General features: G+C 40.6%; 1 protein-coding gene across 3 annotated transcripts in view; it reads right to left on the reverse strand.

Moving 5' to 3' along the window:
• KLF7 (KLF transcription factor 7) overlaps positions 1 to 27,123 on the reverse strand; it is an 89,814-nt gene that overhangs the window by 40,342 nt on the left and 22,349 nt on the right. For 2 of the 3 annotated variants that reach the window (XM_053597609.1, XM_053597608.1), the window contains one exon: positions 8,119 to 8,752. In XM_053597609.1, the coding sequence (XP_053453584.1) occupies positions 8,119 to 8,752 (634 nt within the window). The remainder of the gene's footprint in view (positions 1 to 8,118; positions 8,753 to 27,123) is intronic. The other variant, XM_053597610.1, reaches the window with a different exon arrangement.

Raw genomic sequence — 27,123 nt, forward strand, 5'->3', positions numbered from 1 at the left:
ATGTAGAAAATCCAGTAGCAGAGGAGGGGTGACAGCAAGGGGATGGGGTGGACTGGGGCAAACTACCTCAGCTTCCAAGGTCCCGCAGCATGACTCCCTACCTATTCAGCAATCTCCCGTAATTGTAGATTAACAAACTAATAATACAAGATTAAAGTGTTGTACACTGGTCAATGGATGTATAATCCACCAACCACAACAATCCACAGTGTATGAATTGCTACCAGATCTTTCCTGGTGCAAAGGCAGGAAGTGAAAGTATCAGGTATTAGGTTCGTAGGTGGTGAATGATTTGGGGAAACAGGTTTGCCCAAAGCCAACCAGTCTGCCTTCATTCGGGTGGGCACAGATGGAAACTGCCCAGTCAGGAAGGATCAGGCTTTCTCCATTTGGCACCTGAGTACCCTTGCAGAGCTTAGCATCGCGTGACACATACCGAACATCCATGGTCAACCAGATTCCTAAACATTTCCCTTTGCTTACCAGAAAAAACTTACCTATGTGAAAAATTGGTTTCATGATGGTCCATTATCAACTGTAATTTCTACTAAATTCAAACTGGATAATCTTCAAAGAAGACATACCATTTAAAAAATATTGGTCCATTTGTCCTCATACTTCTGACTTTTTGAAAAAGAAGATCATACCTAAGTTTTTTTAAAAAGTGTTTTTTTGTTGTTTTTAAATTACATATGACTTTCTGAAGCTCCATTTCCCACCCAATTCAAACAGAATCACTCCATTGTTGTCTTAACTTCAGGACACATAAGAAAATAATTGCCTACTACCAATTATCTCTTATAACATCATCTTAGCCTTCACTCTTTATAAAGCTCCATTTAACTTTCTTCAGATCTCCCAATAAAATAGGTATAGGATAACCATAATCATCCTGATCATTAACATGCCTATTATAATGGAGACAGCTTCCATATATTATCTATTTATTAAAGAGAATAGTTTTTTTAAAAGGTCACACTTGTCCTTCTCAATGTCACTCTTTCCTCTGCACAGACTCTCATGACCCCCTTTCTCTCTTCTCTATCAAACCTCCTGACCTACCTGTGAAACTCTAGAATTTCTAAGACTCTTTTGCTTCCACTGCCTTTTCTGAAATGAGATTCCTTTTTTTTCTTCTTCCTACTGAGTACCCCACACCTGTACTTCATCTGTGCTATGTTTTGTTTTTTTGTGTGTGAAATTGGGTTCCAAATATAAACCATATTTCAGCCTTTTGCATCAAAAAATCAAAGTTCCCAGAGAAGGGGGAAGGCACAGCATATAATACAGTGGGTGTTCAAAAAATATTAATTGTTTATAATTAAATACTTATTAATTTCATGTTTTTTCTTTCTCCTCCATTCTTACTTGAACGTGCTTATTTACTTTGTGACTACCGATTATCCATTAAAAGGACATCTGGAATAGGCATTCACAAGGCCTACATTTATTACCATATCCTAATGATAAAATAAGTGTGCTTGCTGTATATATGCTGAGTTTAAGCCATGCTATTCAATATATGCTTACATTAATTTACATTCATAAACATTAAGCGCTAAGAGCTATCATATTGCTAAATTACTATGGGGTGAAGTTCTAAGATTTTCCTGAATTATAAAATTCTCCCATCAACTGTTTTCCTCCACCTCATTCTGAACCCTTTTTTTTCATACTCCTCTTAAGCTCTTGAATATGTTAAATCCAAACCATCAAACCCTCCTATTAAACTCTCTCCACCTTGTGAACTGAACATTTAACCCTTATGCTAGTTTCCATCCCATAATCAGGGTCTAATGAGTTTCTGCCTCAGCACATGGATAAACTTCATTAGCAGCCATGTGTCTCAGCATATTAAAGGCCCTTTAATGTCTTAAAATTGCCCCATTTCAGTTGCTATTGTATAAATTCAAAGAATTCTTATCTACGACACTGAGGAGATTGGAAGTGGTCAATGGGCCCCCTATGGTTCCATACTGAAGTGTTTAATTTTATCCTGCTGATATGCCTGACCTTGAATTAGGGCTTCTATTTATATAAATTTGTGTTTTATCACATTGGCATCATTTAAAAAGATGAACACCATCAATAAACATCCCATCCAGAAAGAGAAAAGCTACTTTTTAATCTCTGAGTCTTCCATGCTGCCCTTGACTACTGTCATTTAATGTCCAATCTCCCTTTAGCGGCTTCTCAGGGTGACCCATCCCGTCCTCTTTTTCTGGTCACTCCATGGCACAGTGCCTGGCATCTATGGGCACTTAATACCTGTCTGTGGAACAACTGAAGACCAAATAGAGTAAGAAAGCAGATAATCCATGAAACAGAATGAAAATCAATGGGACAGAAGACGTGGGTCAAATTTTAAGTTTACCAAAGGGAGGTTACATAGCCTGGGCTAAGTTATTTTTACACTTTGGGTCCCCAGTTTCTGCTATATGTGAGAATGCCTGCCTGTCTTATTTCACAGAAATAGAGTATTAACATTTGTCATTTTAATGAGGACAATAACAAGAAAGTCTTTCTTTAATCCTAAGGTTTAAAAAAAAATGGTAATAGTGATGACCATAATAATAGAAGCTGTAGCAGGAACAATAAAAGGCCTAGAACAGGAAGACCATTCCTTTGTAATTCCTTTGCACTTGCACTGGTTTTTAGTCACCTGATAATATGTTTAAGGCCCTTCCTCATTCTTATCTATAAGGAAGACATTTAAAGTAGCTTTCATTGTCCATTTGTATTTGAACTGCACATTTTTCATTTCCTCTTAATAACGGGCTATTATGAAAAAACCCATTTGACTTTTTTTCCCTTCTCATTATTTAGCATAGAAATTAAGAGCTCAGACTGCAGCAACACTCTTTGGTTCAAATCCTCACCCAACCATGTGTAAGCTGTGTGATGCTGGACAAATTACTCAACCTCTCTGGATTTCATATGCTGTTGGGTTAATATGAAGATTAAAAGGGTTAATATTTGTAAAAGACTTAGAACAAAGCTTGGAACACAGCAAGCACTTTGTAGGTATTTGTTGAATAAATGAAATAGTATTTCAGATGTTAAAGAACTTTCATTATGTGTATGACAGAGGAACTTTTGTTTGCTTCATAAATGCTTCACTCATCTTTTTGTTTGTAAAGTTTTTAGCCAACTTTTCATTTGAAAACAAACTATTTCCCTAAATCCTAATTACATTTAGACATTGTGCCACCTCTGGGTTCAGTGAGACCTGCCCCAAAGCAGATGTAAGCTGACTGCATACTTATATTACCTTTCTACCTGAAAAGCATCTCCTCACATCCTTCAGTGCAAACTCTAGAACAGTGTTTTTCAACCTCTTTCATCTCACGGCACATTTGAACCTACAATTAAATTTCCACAGAACGTTTTAAATTATGTTGATGGAAAAAAAAGTAAATAAAAGAATATACTTACAATGCTTTGAATTTCTTTCAAAAATAATCAATGATCTTTAAAAAAATTTAAAAAATTGTTTTTGGGAGACAGAGTCTCACTATGTTGCCCTCGGTAGAGTGCTGTAGCATCGCAGCTCACAGCAACCTCAAACTCCTGGGCTTAAGTGATCCTCTTGCCTCAACATCCTGAGTAACTGGAACTACAAGTGCCCACCACAACCCCCAGCTATTTTTTGTTGCATTTGTCACTGTTTAGCTGGCCTGGGCTGGATTCGAACCAGCCAGCCTTAGTACATGTGGCTGGAGCCGTAATCGCTGTGCTACAGGTGCCAAGCCAGATCTTTAAAAATTTTTGCGGCACACCTAACATCCTTTCATGCACCCTGACGCGCTGTAACACACTGGTTGAAAATCACTGCGCTAGATGATCCTTACTACCACCTATGTATGAGGTGACAGCAACTCCAGGCGGCAGAGGGAACCCTCCCAGTAGCATACAGAGGACATGACTTCTTCACATCTCCCTCCCTCCACTGTGACCAAGAAGCCAAGATTTAATTGCTGGCTTCATCCCGACTTTACCAGCATGACTCACTCTTAATAATATATTTGTAGACATTCTTTCATATGAATTTTCAAATTTGAAAATTCTGTCTACTTAGCACAAAGCACCATTTCAAGTTCAGGTTTTTCCTCTTGTCTCAGAAGTGATCAAGAAGAAACATAAGAAATAATTCTTTCTTTTTCTGCATAGAAACCACTAACATTTTAACAAATTGATTTTCACTAAAAATGAGAATAAATAGGTTTTTTTTTTAAACATGGAAAGTGAAGGTTCCCCTTGCATCTAAATACAAGGATTATTTAGCTACCCAAAGCAGATGGATAAAACTACAATCATAATGGTTGAATTATTGAAAATAATATATAACACAAAGGCTAGAAAACAGAGTGGGAAAGAAAGGTCCATGATGGCTTGGCTGCTGAGGACAATTTCACACTCATGCCAACATTAAGTGCTCTTCCCAATAAATAACCCATACATCCATTATCATAAGCTTCCTCTTGCTAAGATCCTGCTACTTCACATCATTCCTTTTATCCCTTCCTGGCTCCATCTTCCTCCACCTCCAGCCTGGTTCTCCTATCCCTAACTTTACGTCCTTGAGAAGCCAGTATTTGTGCCCTGTGTACCAACTGAAACACCTGCTACTTAAAAAAAAAGAATCAAAATCACCTCTTTGCCTAGCATCCTCTAGGGCAAAAAGTTTGGAAGATTCAGCATCCTCAAAAAACAGCCACAGAAGGAGGTCTGGGGTGGGGAAAGCATGATCTTTCCTAGCTTAGTAAATTCTATCTATGTAAACAGCAAAGGAATAACACTTTAAAAATTCCTCAGTACAAGCAAATCCATGTCATCAACAATGAATTGCCTTCCTCTGTCCACAGAAGACGGAGACCCACACATTTTATTTCCTTTTTGCACTGTGTCTCCTTTGCAACACATTATCATATAAAAGAGATATAGCATATATCTTTAACTCTAGAGAACAAAATGCCTATATTTCTCCTCTTTTTCTGAGATGGTTTTCTTATCTCTTTTTTCTCTTCTGTCCCCAAACACCTCCCCAACTGAAAGATAAAAAATATTTCCACTGAGTTACAGAGAGTACTGTGTTGAAACAGCTTGCCTGAATCCCACCACAGCCCATTTTTCAAAAACTTCTTTTCCACATTTGGTCAGCAGCTCAGCCCACTCCATTCCTTGTATCAGCAGCCTCTTGCCAGTGCAAATTCCCATCACCATATACCTCTGCCTGCGAGGCCAGTCCATTTCCTTTATATGTTTGCACTTAATTTGATTCCATTTCTCATGCCTTTTCCATTATTCTTAGTTCATCCACACCACATAAATTATCACCTTTGTTGTCAGTTCCCCATGTGTCCTATTCACACCAATTCCAAATAAATACCTCTGATTCTCATCCATTTAATCCAAATTAATTCATATTCCCTCTCCCCAACCTCCATCCCTATCTTTACCTCCCTGTTACCCATTTCTCTTTCTTATGACACCTACTTTTCCTTCCAACTTAGTCTCTGAGGAAGATCTTATACGCAAATACTTTGGGAGGATGTAAGGCCACTGCTTCCTGTGTCGTCTGAGGGGAGCTGCATGCTCCTTACGTTACTGCCAAAGTCAGTGGATGATGCCTGCGTGTCCACTTTTGCCCTCCACAACTATGTCTATGAGTGTCACCACCCCCAGCCCCATTGATCAACCATTGGGAGTGAGGGCAGTGAAGCTTCTTGCTTTTTTGGGTATTTAATGCTGGCTAACTGTCTTGTTTCTCATTTGCATAAGATGTTTTTTGGCTCCATCATCATTGATCAATATCAACAAGAACAGTCAAACTATATTCAACCCTGCTGCTATCTGTAAAGAGTTTTACTAGCTACCAAGCAGTTTACATGCATTTGTTCATTTAATCTTCAAAGCAATCAAGGCAATCTAGGAGGCTGACACAACTATCCCTGTTTTAAAAATGAGGAAATGAAGGCTCAAGGCCTCAAATAACTTATCCAGGTCATAAACCTAGGAAGCGGTAGAGCTAGGACACAAACCCAAGTCCACCTGACTACAAAGCCCAGCTCTTAACTACCGTGCACTTCTGCTTTTCTAACAATGCAGGTGCCTTCCCTGAGTAAATTCCTCATGGGCACGAGTCTTTCCACCTCAGACCAGCATAAGGCAAGCGGTTGCAGGTGCTAGGTAACATAATGAGCTCCACCTTCATAGTCACTTTGAGTAGACAATGCTAAAAAAACAAAGGGCCAAATAATGCATCAAGCATAACAGCCTTCTGACATCTCTGTTTGCAAACGGGGAGCTCTGGACTCCCCCCAAAAGAATCTCTGGTTTCTAGGACCTGTCCAGTCTCCATACCAGGCAGGATACAGCCTGCCAATGATTCAAGAAGGTATCCAGAACCATGAATTCCACAGCCCCAAACCAGTTCAACATTCCTGTCTCATCCTGCTCCCTTTGGCTTCCCGGTGGGGGCGGGTGCAGGAGATGAGTCATGCCCTGAAGACAAGGAGCACAGCAACTTCTTGCCCTTACTTCACTCACTGACTTTAGAAAGAGGAGAACACAAACAAAAACTAATTCCAAGACCATATACAGTATCAGAGAAGAAAAAACTGACCATAGCAGGAGGCATTAGCCTTGGGGCATGTAGAATAGAGAACCTGAACCCAAATTCGGATGGGTTTTTAGCCCTGAAGCACCAGGATTCAAACGTGTTAGGAGACCATCCCATGAAGTAAGCTAAAGCCACATGAAAAATTAAATTCAGAATTAGAGGAATATATGCTTCAGGTTCTGTGTGCAAGGAAGTAGTCAGTTTCATCTCCTCTTGGGAACAAGTTTGAGGTTCAAAATGATGATTTCTTCTAGTGACATATTATGTCTTCATACTTCAGGAAAGTTCTTCTGTACAGAGATAGCTGATGGATCTCAGAACATTAGAGATAGAAGGGACCTTAGGAGCCAGACTGTTTGACAGACATGGAAAATAAGGCCTGGTAAGAAAGGAATAGGCTCAAGGTCAGGGCAAGGTATAGAACCAAAACCCGGGTTGTTCTCATTTTCCAACCAGTGATCTTTCCACTGCACACTTCTTTGGTGGCTCTCAATTCATACCTTTGGGGTTTTCCCTGCTCAGCTTATCGTGTACAAGAAGTCTATAAAACCATACAGATAACAAACTATTAGAGACTCACTTAAAAACCACAATCACCATAACTGCTACTAGCATCCTAGTAGACCCAGAAGAGACAACACTCTTCAGCTCCAATCTCAAAGCAGAGAACAAAGACCAGTTCCAAGAAAAATGTTGATCTTACTCTTTTCTGTCTGAACCCTACTCTTCCAAAGTATCCCATTGCTCAAAAGGTCAATGCGATTCTTTGGAGTCACCACGGAAGTCCTGAGTAAAATACACAGTCCCCATCCCTACCCCACCCACCCTTGCCACACACATAGCAATGTAATCACTTTAGCAACTTCTCAGTAACAAGCTCATTAAAAAGCAATTCTGCCATCTCTCCATAAAGCACGCGCCAGAGAACAATGCAAAAGAAAGGATGCCAATTAATTATAGAATGATCACATCTAATGAACTCTGAAACCCTCCTGCTGTTGGTGACTTTGATGAAAAATCAGGGCTGCTGGGAGAAGAGTGAACAGGGCCAGCCCAGCTACCTTGTTTAACTGTGAGTGCTTTCACATGTACCTCCTCAGATCCCAGTGTCAGATCCCAGTGCTGATCAGAATTGCAGAGCCACACTCACAAAACAACACAAGGCATCAGTAAAGCCACAAGTGTCTGCATCACAAACAGCTCAGAGGCCCACTGCCAGAGCCCCTTCAGTTATCCTCAGAACTGCTGGAGTCTACGCTGCGGTTGGCATCATCTCTGAAAGCAGCTCATAGCCAGCAAGGGACAAGCCCGTGTCCTTGCTTGGGAAATTTTGAGTCCTTCTGCTTACTCTGCTCCCCCGCCCCCCAGGCCCTCCTGCCTCCCTGTCACTTCTTGGTCAGCACAGATGCTACTCCTCGCGACAACGAGCAGCCCTTCCCACCACAGGGCTACCGGAGGGAAAGGAGAAGAAACCACGTGCGGCCGACTTGTACCACTACCTGTGTGAGTCCTCTGGTGGGCCTTTAAGTGGGAGCTTTTTGTATAAACTTTCCGGCACCCGTTAAACTGACAGCGGTGAACCCTCTTCTTGTTTTCCGGGCATGTTTCTGTCCCTAGACCTCCTTGGTCACTGTCGCTCTGTGCAGTCTTAACAGTCCCAGCTGCCGCCACGGCCGCTGCTGCTGTTGCGACCCCTCCCACCTTCACAGAGCTGAGTGCAGCCTTCTTGGCCACCAGTTTCAACGTCACCGTGCCATCCACAGCAGAGAGAGTCTGTGAGGTTTTGACCAGATGGCGGCTGAGCTCAGGGGATGAAGGGGGCGTTAATGAGGTCACTGCGTTGAGCTGGGCCTGGTTGACGGCTGTGTAGCTGTCCAGAGAAGAGCTGGTTGGCTGGAGGCTGAGGCAGGTCTCAGAGAGCAACTTGTCCCGAGAGAGCAGAATGTCCACTGCTGAGCTCTTCTCACAGATGGTAGCTTCCACAGGGAGCAGCAGGGGGTCCAAGCGCCGGAAGCTCTCCTCAATGCACGGGGGCGGAGACGCATGCAGGAAGCAGTCCAAGTCCTCACCAAAAGTCTCCGAGATCCTCCTGGGCTCTGTCTGTAGGTAGCGTTCCAATTCAAGGCATGTCTGCAGAGAGGAAGCGGGAGAGAAACAGCCATCAGAGGCAAAGAACACCATGAGACCACATGTTGACAGGCAGAGGGGAAGGTCCAGAGAGAATGCTTTCAAGATTGGTGCCTGCAGTGCTTGGTAGAAAGGTCTGACCTTGTTATTACTCTCTGAATACCCCTGGGTGAGGGTTTGTAAGGGTCACATCACATGATTTCAACGATCCTAGCTGAAGGAGAACTACAGCCCCAGAAGAACTACCTCATGTCTTCAAGAGCCCAGAAAACATCAAATGACAAAACAATGTTCTTCTGCCGTCAATATAGTTCAGCAGATAAGATGTTCCCAGCATCGTTAGGGAGTTTTCTTGCTACCATGTCAACAAGAAGCAAATAGAAATAGACAAAGTTTTCATACTAAGACAAGATTTCCTAGAGTCCACCTTCATTTTTCAAAATGGACTTGAGAAAGTCACACAAATAAGTCAGTTTTCCAACTTGCTCTGAAGAGTAGACCATGTACACTCAAACTAAGAGGTGACCTCAGCAGCAATCAGCCATCAGCAAGCTCTGCCTTGGGCATGGATTCCCTAACCAGCAGAAATGGATACTTCTCTAAGGAGTGCCTACCATATAACCCTAGAGGCTTAAGACAAAACCCTCATGATTCACAGTAAGTTATTAAAAATACAATTGCTGCATACTTAATGGCAAGGAACATGAATGCAATTTCAATGGCTTAGCATCTCTAACTACATAACAAAAATAAGTTTAAACACAGCTAATTAGACAATGTAAAACAAGACCAGTTGTATTTCAACATAAAATTTTCACCAAGTACAGAAATAGAGGAGAAGGATCAAAAAGTTTAGTTTTAACAAATCTTCATCTGCGGTGCTCATAAAGTCTTTGTAAGATGGTAGAAGTGATTTTATGGCAAAAGAGATACTTGAGAAGCTTATATTCTAAAGATCTCCTCACCTGGAAATTCTATTAATTCTATTAATAGTATTAATAGAATAAAGGTAGCTTTATTCAAGATTTATTCCAGAATCTTGAATAAAGCTACCTTCCTAACTTTCACCACCAGCTCAATTTGCCCTATCTTCTGGATTCAACAAAGAACCACTGATGGCAAATACTAAATGTGACTAGCTCCAAATTTACCGTCTCTGTAAAGCTTCTATGTTTTCAACCAGTGTTCTGACTCAAGGCTTATATTTTGTTAAGAATACATTTTAATGATTACCTAGTCATGTTGTATCTGTCAAAGATTTTATTTTGGTGACATATCAAAAGATTGATTTTTAATCAGACTTCTGATAAAACTCTGCATTGCTGAATCAGCTTTTGGCCTCACTGTTGATGATCTATGGTATAAACTAATGAATGATCCCAATCTTCATTCAAAATGTAAGTCATAATGTTCCTTCAACTACTGTGCTCACAGCAAAATACAAGGCTTTGTATGTACTAGAAGGAGAAAACACAGCAATAGGTCCATGTAATGTAGGTGCAGAAGAAACAATCATAAGCTAAAAATGACATGAATTTGCAAAGCAAAATAATGCCACATAAATACCATAATATAAAGTGTGTTCATAAGTTCTTAAGGGCTAAGTGGACAATTAATTCTATACTGCATACTATGAAGGTATTAATCAAGGAAAGATTATTGGGAAAGTAAGTTTTTATTTTGTTTTACTTACTGGTTCAATAATAGCTCTATTAAATAATAATAATGGCCCACCAATTTATATTAGAAACCGACACAACTACTTTCTTGGGTCTAATAATATGCAATATTCTTACTTGATCCTTTTCTGAGATCCATATCTCAGAAATTCCCCCTTCCCTTTTTCCATCTCATTGCTAGAAATCATAATTTACTTCTTTCCAATGCTGAAACCCTCATTCTTAGCTCCAGGAGTCAATTCACTTCCAAATTATAAGATTCTGTTCCTGAAACCTCCATTAAATATCCCCTTACCTTCTTGAGCCATTACCCACCCAGCATAGTGCCTGGCACCCAATAGTATGTAATGTCTGTCAATGATGAAACCCACATTATACTATTAGTTTGCTCATTCTACCTCTTCCACTCTTTGAAAGCCATCTTCTGACATCCTCCCTTGAACCATGTTGAGATATCACCACTGATAAATATCTTCTGGAACACAACCATAAATGCTTCTTAACCTTTGCTCAAAGAGCAGAACCAGATATTTAAGTGACACATACGTTCCAGGTAAAGTCAGCTGGATCATGGGTTATAAGATGTCCCTGAGGCAGTTCCCTGCCTCACACATGATGACTATTTTCACACGCTCAGTCACCATGATGGATGGCTAGAGCTTTTGTATGCCCTGTTCCTCTACATACCTTCTAATTCAAATATTTGAAAGTCTAAGAAATTATTATTTTTGAAAGGCTCATATCTTTTTCATATTCAGAATCCTGAAGGACTGAAATGTTCTAAATACATTTGCCCACTCTTCTGGGAAGATTAAAAAATAACCTACCCAGTATGGCCTGGTTTGAATTCCAGGAGCTCATGAGTCATACTTATGATCTAAAGATGGAGATCCCTCTGATCATTAAACGCAATGTGGTAAAATCCGAGCCACTCTGGGGAGGTTGCAACTCACTGTCTTGATACTGGACTTTCTTATTCCATTTGAGAATCAGACAAGCACATGTACCCATCAGGATGTGTTGAACAGCCCTGTGAACTCATAATGGAAACATTTTTGTCTTGTGAAACCTACTTCATATTTGCTAGAGATGAGAAAATTTAAAAATTTTCTCATCAAGAGTGTGAAGATTAAAATGTTAAAGATTAGGAAGAGTTTAAGATTAGATTATTTCCAAGCTAATGAAAACATTTACCTCCAATCTTATTTGCAAATGATTATGAGAACTCATTTAAGAAATGCCCCTGATGTTTAATTAGTATTTGAGATATCAGTATTTCTGCATATATTTCATAACATACACACACAGGTATATATAGAAATAAATGTGTGTGACTACCCATACATATATTTCCTAACTCCAAAGAGCCTACAAGCAAAGATACCCTAGTAGCAAGGAACACACTTAGTTGCTTTCTAACTATTATCATTCAATAAAGGGAACCAGGGCTCCTCGGAGAAACAGTTCTTTGACGGGCTGGGGCAAAGAAAATAAAAGGTAATCCCTAGAATATCTTATGGTATGAAAAGGTAAAGAAGTGCTCATGAAGTGATGAATATGTCAAAATGATTCAGGAGCCAACTTAAAGGAGCTCACTGTGGCCAAATCTACGAATCCATATGGATTTAAATAAATGATTAATAAACAGATAACTGGGTGGGAAGGTTCAGGTCCTTCTTATAGTAAAATTCCAATTATTAAACATAAAAGGAATGATGGAAATAGAAAATCTCCATTAGGCAAACAACAAAGCAATAAAGATCATAAGTAAGAATCACTTAGATGCTCATAGCAGTGATGAGAAACAGATACCTGCCTAGTTGCAAAGTATCCCCTCCTCACAAGATATTTGTTAATTACAAAGACAAAAATAATAACTTTATGGTGGAGAAGCCTGCTGGATACCACTTTAACCATATGATCAAAGTCAGCCATGGTAGTAACAAATCACATGGATAACAGCCTCAATGTGAAATGCTGACAAGACTACAATACAACTCTGTGATATTTCTCCCCAAATTGGACATACTCATGGGACAACATCAGACACATCCAAATTAAGGCCTATTCTATGATAGAACTGGCCAGTTATTCTTTAGGAGTGTCAAGGTCATGAGGAACAAAGGATGAGTGAGAAGTGTCAAGGTCATGAGGAACGAAGGATAAGGGAGAAGTGTCAAGGTCATGAGGAATGAAGGATGAGGGAGAAGTGTCATAGATTGGAGAAGACAAAAGATGACAACTAAATCCTGGTCTGGATACTGGACCAGTAAAAAGATATTTATTGGTGGAAAAAATAACATAATTGAAATGGAGTGTATAGATTAGCTAATGGTACTGTATCAGTGATAATTTCCTCATTCTGATAACTAGATTCTGATTAGGTAATACCAGGGGAAGCTGGGAAGAGCACATATGGTAACTCTGCATACTATTCTTACAACTTCTCTGTAAGTCTAAAGTAATTTCAGAAAGAAAGATAGACCCATCAGCAAACTAAAAGTGTCTCTAGTTTGTAAGTCTGGATATAGAGCTCAAATGTTTGCCCACCAGAGCCAAAGATTTGGTTTCAATGTCACTCTAGTCATAAAACTCCAAATCTGAGTCAGATGTCAGCTGAATGATAGAGGAACCTTGGAGACACGAGGCTTCCCTCAGCCTGACCTGAAAATACAACGTGAGGCTTAAGCCTTAACCCCCACACTTTAAAAAATTCATTGCAGTCACCAAGGGTAAGGAAGAAGTCCCAAATACAAAGTCATTTTCTTCTCTATTTATAAGTCACAAATGAGGTTTGTGAGGACTCTCTTGATATCTCAGCTTTAAAATCCCTGGCAACTTCTTTTCCTAGTTTCCTAATAAATATCACTCAACATTGGTTTTGAATGATCACCCTGAAACCTTTTTTAATATACTCTCTTCATGCTTCCCATAGCCTTCTCACTTGTTAAAACACACATATTAAAAGTAATAATCCAAGACCTAGTTAAAAAAAAAAAGAAGACTTCAAACCTATTCCTGCCACACCTACTACTTCTACGATAATTTTACTATAAGGAGATGATTCTTCCCCTCTATTTGTTTATTTATTCAATCATTTATTTATATCATTATGGATGTAATGATATTTTAGTCTAATGGATGACAATCCATTATCATCATTCACTTTTGTTGCTCAATGTTCCAAAGGCAGCAGTTGAAAGAAAACAGGATAATTCAAGTTCTGCAACACATATTAAGTTTACCAAATCTCCCTGCTGCTGATAAGAGGCAGTTACTTTCACAGGCTAGAGAAAAATGTAAGACATATGGTCATAGATAGGCATGATGTCAAAGCTACCAAAAGGCTTTTCTTCAACCTGTCTGCTCTTATCTCATCATAAATTACATGAAACTTGCCAGTTGAGATTGTAAACACCTCCTGTCTCTTCGACCATCTCCTCTATGATACTTTCCTAAAGGGTTTCCTTCACCTATTTTTCTTCTCTTTACCTCTTGTCCATATGAGACAAAATCTTTCATCTTTCTTCCCACTCATCATTCTTTCATTTGAAGTTCAACATAAAGTTTATCCCTTTCAGGAAGCCCAGTTTCCCTCCCCCCTTCCCCTGAAAGAACTGGAGTGAAGAAAATATGCTGACTGCCTAGTGTGGGAAAGACACCCCTTTTCAACTCAGACAATTAAAATGTATCTCCAAAATGTATCCAAGAGTCCACAGATGGGTGAGATATTTAGTTTATTAAGATTATGATCTTAAAAGCAATGATCTATTCCATAAATCATGTGGGTTTGCAAACAGCAAAGTTAATCATTCAGAGTTAAACTTCAACCTCTATTACTAAAAATGGCAGAGATATCTAAGTGTGGAAAGTGATGGAGAATATGAGCTAGAACTTTCTGAAAAAAAAAAAAAAGAGCAAGAATCACCTCACAACCGCATTCATTGCCACTTCTATAACTACAACCATGTTTAGCTGGGGAAGACTCTAGTCCAGGCTCATTAATGCCATCCCTTTTCAAGTGAAGTATTCAGGATACAAAAAGTTCTACTTTTTATTTCTGTGCCCTTGAATTTGAACTTAAGACATAGCCTAATGATTTTATTTTCTGGAATAATACGGAGTCAATGAAATAAAAGGTCACCTACCACCACTAATGTTTCTAGTCACTTAATGGTCATCTGTGATCCTTTAGCTAGATTCCCATAATCATTCCACCTACCTCACCTCAACGTCCAAGAGTTAAAAGTACAAATAAAGAAAACAAATTTGGGAAAAGAATATAGATGCCAAAATATGGGAACAGGCAACCTTCAAATTCATGGAAACTTGCAAAGTCATGCTTCCTCTGAGATCAGACCTGGATGTGATGATGACGATGATGAAGATGAACATGAAGAGGAGGAGGAGGATGCTTCTGGATGGGAAGAGGTAAACTTTGGTTCCCTGAAAGAAGATTCCCCCGGGTAATTGCACACACAGGTGAACTGTTCTTGGCTGCCCATGGGAGCCCCTTCCTGACAATTATTCAGTATAGCTTTTTTGTCATGTGCTATTAACCATGATGCCACAGTTCCCAGAGAGTATAAAGTGAAGAAAGAGGGAAAGGAACCCCTCACCCTTCTCCAGGGAGGGTCCCAAAACTCAATTACTTTTTGTACTTTGAAATCTTTACATACATCCAAGAATGAAAATTCAGAGTATCATAAAACAAGCAACTAACAAGAGAGAAATGTGGGCACTCTTTTTTTCAAGACAGATTCTAAAATACTCACGCTTTTCTAACTCATTTAATGTACTTATTCTTCACACTTTTTTACCACACAAAAAAGCCTGATTTCTCTGATTCCAGAAATCAACTTGAAAACAATGTAAGATTACAAAGATTGATATTGGTGGGAACTTTGTGACTTTCCCCCTTCAAAGAATGCTGTGATGTAATGATTCTGACACACTTGTAGTCTTTAAAAATTAAGTCAGAGTTGAAAGACAGGAAAAGATAGAGGAAGCATGACTTTGGAGGAAGATCTGGTAGCATTTTTCTCAGGAGATGGAGAAGGGAAAAGAAACAGCATGATTAAGAAACTCAGAAAACACACGAGGCTGGCCCTCAGACGCCCAGCCTCGAACTTACTGCACACATTCCTGGGTTTCAACATTTTAAAGCTGGTTTGAGAACAAGGATGATAAAATTGATCCTACCTCCTGGCAGAAAGGCTGCAAGAACCAGTGACAAAAACCAACTTTGAAAGATCTAAAAAGAGATTCCTAAGAAGATCTGATGCAAAAATTCACTTTTTCTTGACTTTCATTATCAGAAACTATTAGGGTGAGAGAGTTAAGGAAGAATGAATTTTGTCTAGAAAACGTGGTTAACAAGTAAACAGTATCAATGAAAATCTCTTACTGCATTTTTTAGCTTTTAGGTTAAAAAAGAAAAAAACCTACATCAATAATACACCCCAGAGGAACAACAGCATTACATATTACTGTCAGAATTGCTGAACTCCACGAAATAACCGCAGCCCTACAACCACCATCAGATTGCATTCCATTCGACTGTTTCTCACATCAACTGGTTGCTGGAGCTGAAACCAAATTAAACATTTCCCTCCAGTAATTTGTACATTGTGAGTGCCAATGCTATGAAGATTAATTTAATTCTAAACAAACATAAAATTTGTGGAATCTCTCTCAAAATCTCTTCAATGTTTCTCCTTTTCAAAGGGTTTTCAACATACAAAGAAAATATTTGTTTGTATATTTTTCCTTAGGGAGGTGGGGGCTCAGAAAGGAAGGAGATGAGATTAAAGGCCTGGGAAGAGGGTGATGTCTTTGAAATTACTTTCCCCAGGCACGTGATGCAAAGCAGCCTCAAATACCCCTTTCATCTTCCAAAGATTCCTTAGTTGCAGGGCATAAAAGAAATTCCCCAAACAACTCAAATCCAAATTAAATGTCAAAGCAGGCTTTCAAGTCACATAACTGGGCAGGGCTGGGAGGTGGTGGCCCAGGCCTTAAACTCCATGAAGGAAGGCATTGGGGTTCCCAGCACCTCCAACAACTTGGAAATCCATTTTCTTCGTTCATAATGCCTCAAAATTAACAGTGTCCACTAGGGACAAGACAGGCCTTCTTATCTTGGTTCAGTGTTGTTTTTTCCAGATGTTACTTTTTGGAACGTAACAACTGGAAATCTATTGGTCTGTCCTGTCTGGATAATTGTAGCTGGCCCTTAAGAAGAGTTGCTCACTATTACTTCGCCTCTGGATTGTAACTCAATTCCCACTACTGAGTAGTCAACAGACACCCTTGCCTAAGCACAGCTGGATCCCGTAAGATGCTCTGGGCTGCTATCTCCTTGTTTCCCAGCCAAGCCTCTATTTAGGTTAAAACAGTGGTTCTCAACCTTCCTAATGCCTCAATGTATTTTCATTGTCAAAAAGGGGTTGCGACCCACAGGTTGAGAATTGCTCAAAAACAAAGTAGTGGAAAACCCATTTGTTACTTTGTAGCTTAAAAGCACATTTTATTAGACGTCCTTGCTTTGGTCATTACACTTGCATGTAAAAAAATGAAATTTGTGCCTTAAGAAAAATAATCCTACACAAACTACTGGTTAGGGCAAAGGGGCAGATCTGGACTGAAAGTGAGATTTAAGAATGAACAAATGCAGGAGAGACACTCCTGAAAGGAAAACTCATGATGGCCCGTGACGATGGCAGGCAACTCCTGCCTGGGAAGGAGAGGACTCTACCCAGTTCCTCACGAAAGCCCAAGGACGGTGGGAGGGGATGTTTTTTGGAGGAGCGATGGTTTCCCAAGAACAACAATAGCTCTGCTGGTTTTCCAGCTCCGCCATTAATTTTCCATAAAGAGCAGTTTCCTTGACGAGCACTGGTGTCAGGCAGAGCCTGATGCTTCAGAAACCTGTAATTATTCTTGGCTCCCCACCCCCCACAGCTCTGCACCTGTGTCAGGTTCAAGGCACCAGCTGTCCACGTCCTGCCTCCTGCCTCTTCAGGGGAGGGGGGTGAGCCGCCATTCAAAACCCAAACTCACATTACTGGCCTCTTCTTCCAAAATGCAAGAACAAAACAAAAATTTTAAACTTACCAATCTCATCCCTCCCTACAGTGGGTCTTGCCAAAGGAAACAAATAAACATTAATTGGCTAGAGAGCCTTCATTCAACCCAAAATTACTGAAAAACACAGTAACAGAGAAAGGTCTGACAAGGGGTTATTAATCCTGTTTACAGTCCGCACTTGCACACCCCCTTCAGCCGCTCTTGTGAACTCTGCACACACTCACACACCCTCCTCCAACTCCCTGGGCCCCTTTACACTCAGTGGCCAAGCTGGGAACATGCCGAACCAATTACATCACTGCCCCTTCCTCTCCCAAATCACTTGCACAGGCTGACTCAGGCTACTGGGATTTTTTTTTTTTTTTTTTTTTTAAAGCAAACTCATTTCATTGACTCTTTCCTGGAACACTGTTCTATCCATTTCCATTGGGTTAATGAAATATACCCTTCCCCTACCCTCCTGCCCACATATGATTACTTCTCATACTCCGAAGCAGGAAGCACGGCTGTACACGTGTATAATGTTTCTCTCTCTCTCTCCCACTCACAGCTTGAATTTCCCAAGAAAAACAGGTTCAAAGCCTACTGGAGCCCTCAGTGGCAGATGCAATTTAGTGGCTGGTAATCTCAGGAATGTTTTCAAAACTGAGGGCTTTTAGGAAAAACCACGATGGAATGTTTCAGACAATGTGGGGGCGCTAAGGAGAATGTTTGTTTTACTCCTCAGACCTCGGAAGATGGCAGCCAAAACCATAATGAAACCAAGCCCCAAGGTGTATTTCCTGACATGGATGGTTGTCCTTTTAGCCTCAGATACTTGGACTTGACTCCCCACGGCAGTTGTGGGTGGCCACATAGGTACTCCAAGTGAAGGAGAAAGATGGGCCCTGTGGACAGTGAGGCGGAACAATGGGGAACTAAGGGCATTGGCCCTGGAGCTGGACTGCCTGAGTCCAAAATGAGGTTGCACTATTTACTAGCTCAAACACCCTGGGGGAAGTTACTTAACCCCTCTGTGCCTCAGTTTCCTCATCTGTAAAACTGGGTAACAGTAGTACCAAACACTCAGGAGGGCTGTGTGAGTTCAATCAACTGACCCATGGCAAGTACTTAGAACAGGGCCTGGCCCAGAAATGAGGTCTGTTGTAGCTATCACAGAACTTATGTTCTTTTCACTATATACTCTTGCAGACAATAAAGAAATGTATCAAGGATGTGAAAATGGAAAATCAAAAATACCAAGTAAGTATCACAGTAAATCTTTGGACACAAAAGCCTCAGGAAGCAGGGAACGCTGAGTCGAGAAGATCAGCACTAAGTACCTGAGTAACTTAACCTCCCTGGACTCCTAAGGGAACCACTAGTCTGACCTGTGTGATGCTATGAAATAGAAACAGAAGGGCGAAGATGAAACAGTGAGAATGGCTCATTCAGAACAGGCCAGTTCCTCTGGTTCTGCCATTGATTGGGTGGTAAAAAAAGAGAGTTTGGAGAACCGAGAAGGTAGCCCCTAGAAGCTTATCAAGCTTATCGCTGCTACACAAGGCCAAAGATACAATGATTCAAATGTACAGGATGCTACAAAACTATAATTTTGTGCTTCACTGTGGATGCCAGCCTCACCAGCATCCAGAATGTCATCTTCACTAGAATGTGGGCTCCTCACACCAGGCCCCGTGCCTGACCTGTTTTGGCCTCAGGTCTGTGGTCAAGTAAGTGAATGAATGAATTAATGAATCCAATTGAAAAGCCAGTCGTGGTCACAATCCTGGTGGGCAGGGTTGTGCGAGTATGATGAAAGTCAAAAATTCTTCCTTCTTCAGCAAAAGAACACGAGAAACAATGCCCACGTGTTTATTACCACCGTTACTAGAACATATCGATGTTTAAAGATTTAACTCTAGGTCTTATGTATTTGTCTCTTCAATGTTTTTCATTTGAAAAATAAATAAATGTCTTGCTGTCTGGGACAGGTCCAGATTTCTAAACTGAGAGGCAAATTTGTGCTCCTGGGGCACCGCATGAGGAATAAAAGCCATTTCTTTGCTCTGCAGAAGACCCCTGCCCCCCTCTCTCCTCTCTCTGCCACCTCCTCTTTGCTCCACTGGCCTCCAGAACCTACCAGGAAGAAAAGCAATAAAGACCAGCAGATAAAATGCTATCTTTGACCCTCATTGGTTACTGCTGAGAAGAACTCTCAGGCCTGGGAATCAGGGTTGGTGCCTTCTCCCCCACCTCAGGCCCTCCCCCTCCCAGTAAACACCAGACCTGAGCAGAGAGTTCACTTCCTTTTCTGAAAAATGGAGGAACCATGCTTGCAAAGACCCCTTTTGGCTCAGATTTCTTACTGCTAATCCTTCGGTGGCCTCCATTATCCCACTTCCTCACCCTGGAGAACCAGGCCCTAAGTGACATGGTCATATTTGTCTCTACTTGTCCCCCTCTCTCCTTCGGCCACTACACTCTTCAAACAAACACAGCCCATTGTACCTCTCAGAGCCCTGGTGCCTGCGTCTGCTTCTCAGAAGCCAGAATCCCCAGTCACTGCAGCCTGCGTCCTTTGAATCTGTGCCTATTACGTGGCACTCCACTGTCAACTACTTAGACAGTCCTCTTGGACCTGCCCAGAGAAAGTGGTCCAAACATCCCATTCACTTTCCATCATACCATCGTGCTTTACTTGATTTTTAGGACCTACCAAATCCTGGAATGATCTAAATTATGTATTTGCATGTTTATTGTTTGTCTTTTCCTATCAGAATGAAAATTCCAAGATGTACCAATGAACCCCCAGCATCCAGCACAACACATGGAAAAGCCATCCAAGACTTGTAAATTGAAGGAATAAATATATCAATGAAGCCAATCAATCCTGAAATTCCAGGGAAAATTTGAACGTTTCTCTCTGGCCAGGAAATCTACCCTAAAACCTCCACCTTCTTAGGTCAAAAGGCTCCATCATCATTTCTCCCCAGTTTAAGTTCTAGTGCTGAGAAGGCACTCACTGATTCACACTCATCAGAGAGGAGTGAAGTGGAGCCTCTTCTCAAGACAAAGAGGTCAGCTTTTCAGACAGACGTCGAGAGGGAATTTCTTCTCAGCAGCCCATGTTGCATCATGTGCTCTGTGATGAGCAAAACCCACCCCTCTCCTCACCTCCATGATAGGTGCTTATTAACTGCTGTCCTGAGGGAATAAATTCAAGACTGAGGCTCAACCCACTTTATACCGTTTATTCCCATTTCTATTACCAACAGGATCTCCCTGAGAAAGGTAACTGGCCTCTGGTCTCCGAAGCACTTGAGTGTCACAGCAATTTGCTTCCCAACATCAGCAGTCCCACCTCCATCAGTCCTTCCACAAAAGGTCCTCATAAGGAAAGGTCCACGGAGACATAGCAGTCATCACACACTCAAAGCATCAAGGATGCTTTCTGTCAACCCAAGCAGGCCTTTTACACACATAAGGTCCTTTGAAACTCCGATTTTGGCTCATCCTCATGTCTTTCCCATAAATTCCTAAATACAGAAGCATTTCCTTCCCCACCATTCCCTTTAAGAATTTTACATAAAAAGATATTTCTGAGAGGTGCTATTTATTTCAGGATCGTTATTTCACAGATGCAGAACCCTCAAACACTGAGCCTGGAAGTGAGCCAAAATCCAATTAAGAGGGTATGGTGTTTGAACTAGGCAAGAGCTGAGGGTGAAAATATTGAATATAAGTGGTACAGGGTTCCTACGCGTGCGTGCACACGTGTGTGACACGCACACATGCATATGCGCCACTGTTAATGAAATGCAGATGCTCTTTAATGTATCTTAGATGCCTTTCTCTAAACCTGTCATTGTCCCCAGAGTCACAAAACTGTTCCCTTTCTTATTCATTATGTTAGGCAATAGGAATCTTTCACATGAGATGAGGGGGAGAAGAAGAGATGGGCTCCCATTACAGAAAGAAAAGTGAAATTGTGCTTAGCCTGTTTCTGAATCACATTACACTACTGCAGATTTCAAATTAATAATTCAATCCAACTTGACAGGGAAGAATCAAGCGCTGAGACCCTGAAGTCTGGCTTGCAGTAGCTGGGCCCCTCACTTAACCTTAGGTGGCTTGACTGCTACCGGATGACATGCACTTTCAAGCACAGCAGACTCATTGAAGAAGAGACACTAATTTGAATCATCACTGCCATCCCCTCTCCCCTTTGTTCCTGTCTGAACCAATTTCCATACAGTTTCAAAGAAATCATCAGCCCATGCAAAGGGGAAATCCCTATGGAACAGGAACTACATTACCAGCATGAGGGGGGAAATCTAATTTCCAATCCAGTTGCTTTGTTGTTTCAACCTCCAAGGAAGGTTGCTACATATGCACAACACAAATTAAGTTTTAAAACAACATCGTGATGTAAAATTAATAAAAACTCTCATGGGGAAAAGGTGGTTCTTGCTACAAATCTCCTCATACAATGAAGGTCGACTCTACCAGAGCTCGTGGGTGGTCCTGGTCTTTGAGGTCTCTATCTTCTCATCCAACAAAATATTTAAGAACACCATATATCCATTGAAACCACTGCATCTGCTAGGGATAGTTTATGGTGAATTAGTTCTTAGTCTAAGGCAGTATACACATTAAGAATTCTTAAGCTACCTTGTTGACAAACCCCATGGAAATGTTTTAATGGTTCAAATTAAGTATTCCTTTTTGGCATGACAAGATATACCAATGCGATTTCCTAGTGCCCCACTTACTAGAATAAAACTTATGGCAAGACACCAGTACGACTACATGATTAATTAACCTGAATCACATACCGGAACATTGCTGCTAATAAAACTCCCCTATAAAGAACACATGTTTTCTCTACTGAGTATCCTGGAATGTGGGCCCCAGCAGAGCCACTGCTTTAATTAAGGAGATATTTTGATGTTTGTATCTATGCCTGCGATTGTCACAAAATTTGGTCATTTTTGACTTTATCTTCAACAACTTGAGTTCTTTCTTGCATGTGCGTTTTTGGAAAAAGAAAAGGGAAATGGCATCCTCTCTCTCAGTTTTTCCTAATGACCATGTGAGCAAAAGGATCACTTTTGGTAGGATCACTTTTGGTAAGGAGTTTTCTGCACTCTTCTTAAAAGCACACTCTGAGCTTTCAACCCACGATTTATTCAATTGCAGATCTATAGAAACCTTCCATTTTCTCTAGAAAACAGGCTGATAGAAACAGGAACAAAGTCAAAACTGTAACACCCAGATAAAAATGGGACTTTTCAATGCAGTGCCCATAGCACAGTGGTTGCGGAGCCAGCCACATACACCGAGGGTGACGGGTTCAAACCCAGCCCGGGCCAGCTAAACAACTGCAACAAAAATATACCCGGGTATTGTGGCAGGTGCCTGTAGTCCCACCTACTTGGGAGTCTGAGGCAAGAGACTCACTTAAGCCCAACAGTTTGAGGTTGCTGTGAGCTGTGATGCCAGGGCACTCTACCGAGGGTGACATAGTGAGACTGTGTCTCAAAAAAAAGGGACTTTTCTAATCCATTCCATATGAAATAACATACATGTTTTTTCTTTCATAGAAAATTATTTTGTGAAAAGCATCAGAAAGTGCTTATCAATATTTATCATGTAACCTCATAACCTCAGAGAGCCCCGTGAGACCATACAGGCAGCAAGAATTAAAATCCCCACACTATTCGCAGGGAACCTAAGTTAGTAAAGAAAATGGAGTTTTTCCTTGTTCTATGGTCATACGACCAGTAAGAACCAAAAGTTTCTTAGCTACTAATAATTAGGCCTTTTTTTATTCAACCATAAACCATCCATCAAAGATCTCAAAACATTCTAAAACTCCAACAAACCAATACCCGATAAAGATTTGGAAACAACACCAGATCCCAAACATCCTTTCATAAGCTTTCCAACCACATTTCTCTAGGTAATCTCTCCCAGTGAGACTGGGGCCAAGTGGGCTTGGTTTTGACACTATCCTTCATTATAAAAAATTTCTGAGTTTTCTCTGGTCATCGTAACTTTGGTTGGATTGTTAAAAGTCAAGGAGATTTCAGCCATTAAGCGTGGCTGCTGGGATAAAGAGAAATAAACTAGAATCTTTTTTTTTTTTTTTAAGATTTGAACTGGGAAAACTTATAAACACAGTTTATTGAAAATCTTATTTTCTTTGTTTATTTGATTAATGCTAAATACATAGAAACTCAAATTTTAATACTTTTAATTTTTTTAAAGGGAGGATTTGAATTTGCTAACCGACATTTTTTTTACATTCTTAATTTTAATAAACATAAAAATACAAATTTGACCAAATAAGATTCAATATTTTTTCTTCATAGTGTGCCCTTCAGAATAATGGTTCTTGGCTCATTTTCAGCACCAGTTATTATCAATCACCCTCCCTTTTGTTCAAAATTCACACAGAAAATGCATCTAGAAAAAGACTATAAAAAATAGCAGCAACAAGAAGAGAAATAAAAATAGGACAATGAAAAACAGATGTCCAGCAAGCATCTCATTCCGAAAGAAAAATCCTGGTTGCCAATAGCTATTGCTTATCAGTAATGTACTTCTAACCCAGAGGACCCATCAAACTTTGGGAAGCAGATCGGCTCAAGGGGAAAATTTATACTTAGCCGTGTTCCCTACATAGAACCTAAATGTTAATTTTAAAGTGGTTTTGTCTATAATCACCTGGTAATAACAGACTAAAAAGCAGGGTGGCCAGTGAGAGAAGAAGATTACTGTGATTTAGAAATGCATGGTGGTGGAAAGCCATCTTTGTTAAAAATTAGGTAATTTAGCATCTCATCAGGAAGGGGTGCCTAATCAGTCTTAAAGGCTAAAATCCTTCCACTTTGGGACTTTTTGTAAGTAAATTAAATCAAAGGCAACGTGGGGTCATGGAGATAATATGCACAGAAAGCAGGAGGACTCACACCAGCTCTTTCTATGTAATTAGCTGTGTGTCTTTCCTCAACCTCCTCTAGGGTCCAGAGGCATTATTAAGTGGACTAGCTACCTAAAATTCTTTCCAGTGTTATAGAAAGTCCTCTGTCTATGAATATAATAAATTTCTCATGATCAAATCTTGCTTGTCTATGGAAAGCAGGTATGAGGAAGGGGGAATTTACTATGCTGATCCTTCTGTTTATAAGAGTGCCACTTTCAGACTGGGCTGCAGTTCCTGCTCAGTCTCCTAGACAAGGCCCATGAGACAAAGACACATGGTTGTCCTTGGGGTGCTGGCATAGACAGGTGTTATTTCTGAAGGTGCCTTCCTCTAGAAGGTAAAACCCGTTATGATAAATCTAGGCGAGGATTCAAACTCAAAAACATCATGTACATTAGTGAAACAGTCAAGGAATGCACAGTAGGGAGGGGTGGGGACTGCGGTAAACTGCATAGTACAGCCATACACCTTCTAAAAGGAGGAAGGTGCCGCATAGCTCCAGCTCATTGATATCAGGTGGAAAACGGAGGTACAAATGTTGTTAAAAGAAGTCAAAAATCCAGAGAGTTTATGTGAAATTTCCCAACTTTTTAAAATGTTGGTAACTAACATTAAAAGTTCACAGTGTGTAAGATAAGCAAAGAGCACACAGCTGCCAATTTGAGACTTCTGTTCTAAATGAAAGGAGACGCAAAAAGAAAAAAAAGAAGAGTGGCATATTTGGGCATTTCTTTCCTCCTTGTGGACCCCAATTACAGGTCTGACATAGCTGTCTCTCGGGGTTGATACCAGCTGGGAAACCTTAAGCTTCACTTCCTTGTCAAGTCTCCCTAAGAAACCCCTTCTTTGAGCAAAGACCCAGCTGGCGGAAATGATGATGAGTGGCACTTCCATCAGATCTCTGTGGAGCTCCTCTTACCAAGAAGAATCTTGTCCCAAGGGAAGAGATGGACAGAGATGGCACCATGAAAAGTCGAGCAAGAAGAGACAAGAGCCGTGCCAAACCCGTAAGAGCCCTGCGTTCCGGCACCAAATTTTAAACTTCTTTTTGGCTAAGCACCATGTTTGGCATACTCAGCAGCTGCTCAGTAAACACTTCTTCCACAAGTTGTTTACAAATCTTGATTAGGGACCACTACTACTTACATGCTCTTCTCTGAAGTGACTGAGAGATTGGTACATTTGCCCAATAGTATAATGACTGGGAAGAAATAACTCTATGAGGACAAACAAGTTACACGTGTGGAGCTCTGTTGCCCTTTCAGGGACTGTTTGCTTGTACTTCTTTTAAATTAATTCAACAATTATTTACTAGCCATTCACTTTGTATTAGACAGTGTGCTAGAGACTTCAGTGGATCCCAGGGCTCAGTACCTATCTATGGGGCGTTCAGAGTCTATAGGGACAGAGGGATAGAAATGCCATATGCCATCACTAACTGGGAAGGTGAAAGTGTTACAGCAAGACAGAGAAGGAAATCAGTGAAGGCTGCATGAAGAAGTCACATTTGAGTTAGACCTTGACCAATGAATGAGCTTTTTACTGGCAGTGGGTGGCCAATTTCTCTAGATCCTCAGTGATAACACTAGAAAAGATTAAAGAGCTCAAAAGACATCTAAAAAGGCCCACAGCCAGGCAAGGTGGCTCATGCCTATAATCCCAGCACTTGTGAGGCTGAGCTCACAAGTTAGAGACCAACCTGAGCAAAAGTGAGACCCCCATGTCAAAAAAACAGCTGGGTGCTGTAGTAGGCACCTGTACTCCCAGCTACCTGGGAGGCTGAAGGCCAGAGATTTAAGCCCAAGAGTTTGAGGTTGCTGTGAGCTAAGATGTCACGGCATGACACTGTCTCAAAAAATAAAATAAAATAAAATAAAAAATGAAAATACCCACTATTCATACTAAACTTGCCAAATAATATTCCCGAAACTAAATGCTGGGGGGAGGGGAATCATTTAAAGCATTTTCTTTTTCAGATTTATACACACATAACAAATCACAAAAGACAACAGTAAACAAAAAGATAGAAATGAATATTACAAAAAAAAATTAGCTTAAGAAAAGTAAAATGCTTCTGAGTCAAGCATTGAATTAACTTCGGCCCAACTTGCCTGATAGCTGAAAGTAATGAGTTAAGGAATTATCATCATCAGATAAAAGAAACATCAGTTCCGCAGAGATCAGCTGATCTGCCACTTAAGGTTTAAAGTAAAAGGAGAAGGAAGAGGAAAAGAAAATGTGGAAGAGAAAAAGAAAAAAAGGAAGAAATGAGAGGAGGAAAAAGAATCTCTCCCCCTCCCAACAACAAAAAAACAAAAAGTTGAAATTTCTTCATTATTTATAAAACCTCTAACGTCCACTGGGATGGGGGGACAGAAGGTTCAGGGGTTGGGTATGTTTTTCTCCTTTGTAGCCTCTCTCTGTTGATGTTTTTCTGACTTTCTAAGCAAAAAGGAAACCTCACCCATTCCTGTAGTCAAGCATTCATGGCCACGCCAATAACCCTGAGTGGCTCCTTGAGCAAATGGATCTGGTGATGCAGCTGCTACTGCTCCGTGGCTACTGCTCAGGTTCAACGCTGGCAAGTTTAGTGAGGGCTCCAGGGCCAGGCTCCCTCAGCAAGCAGGCACATTTGA

Source organism: Nycticebus coucang, chromosome 7, assembly GCF_027406575.1.
Source record: "Nycticebus coucang isolate mNycCou1 chromosome 7, mNycCou1.pri, whole genome shotgun sequence".
NCBI classification, from domain to species: Eukaryota; Metazoa; Chordata; class Mammalia; order Primates; family Lorisidae; genus Nycticebus; species Nycticebus coucang.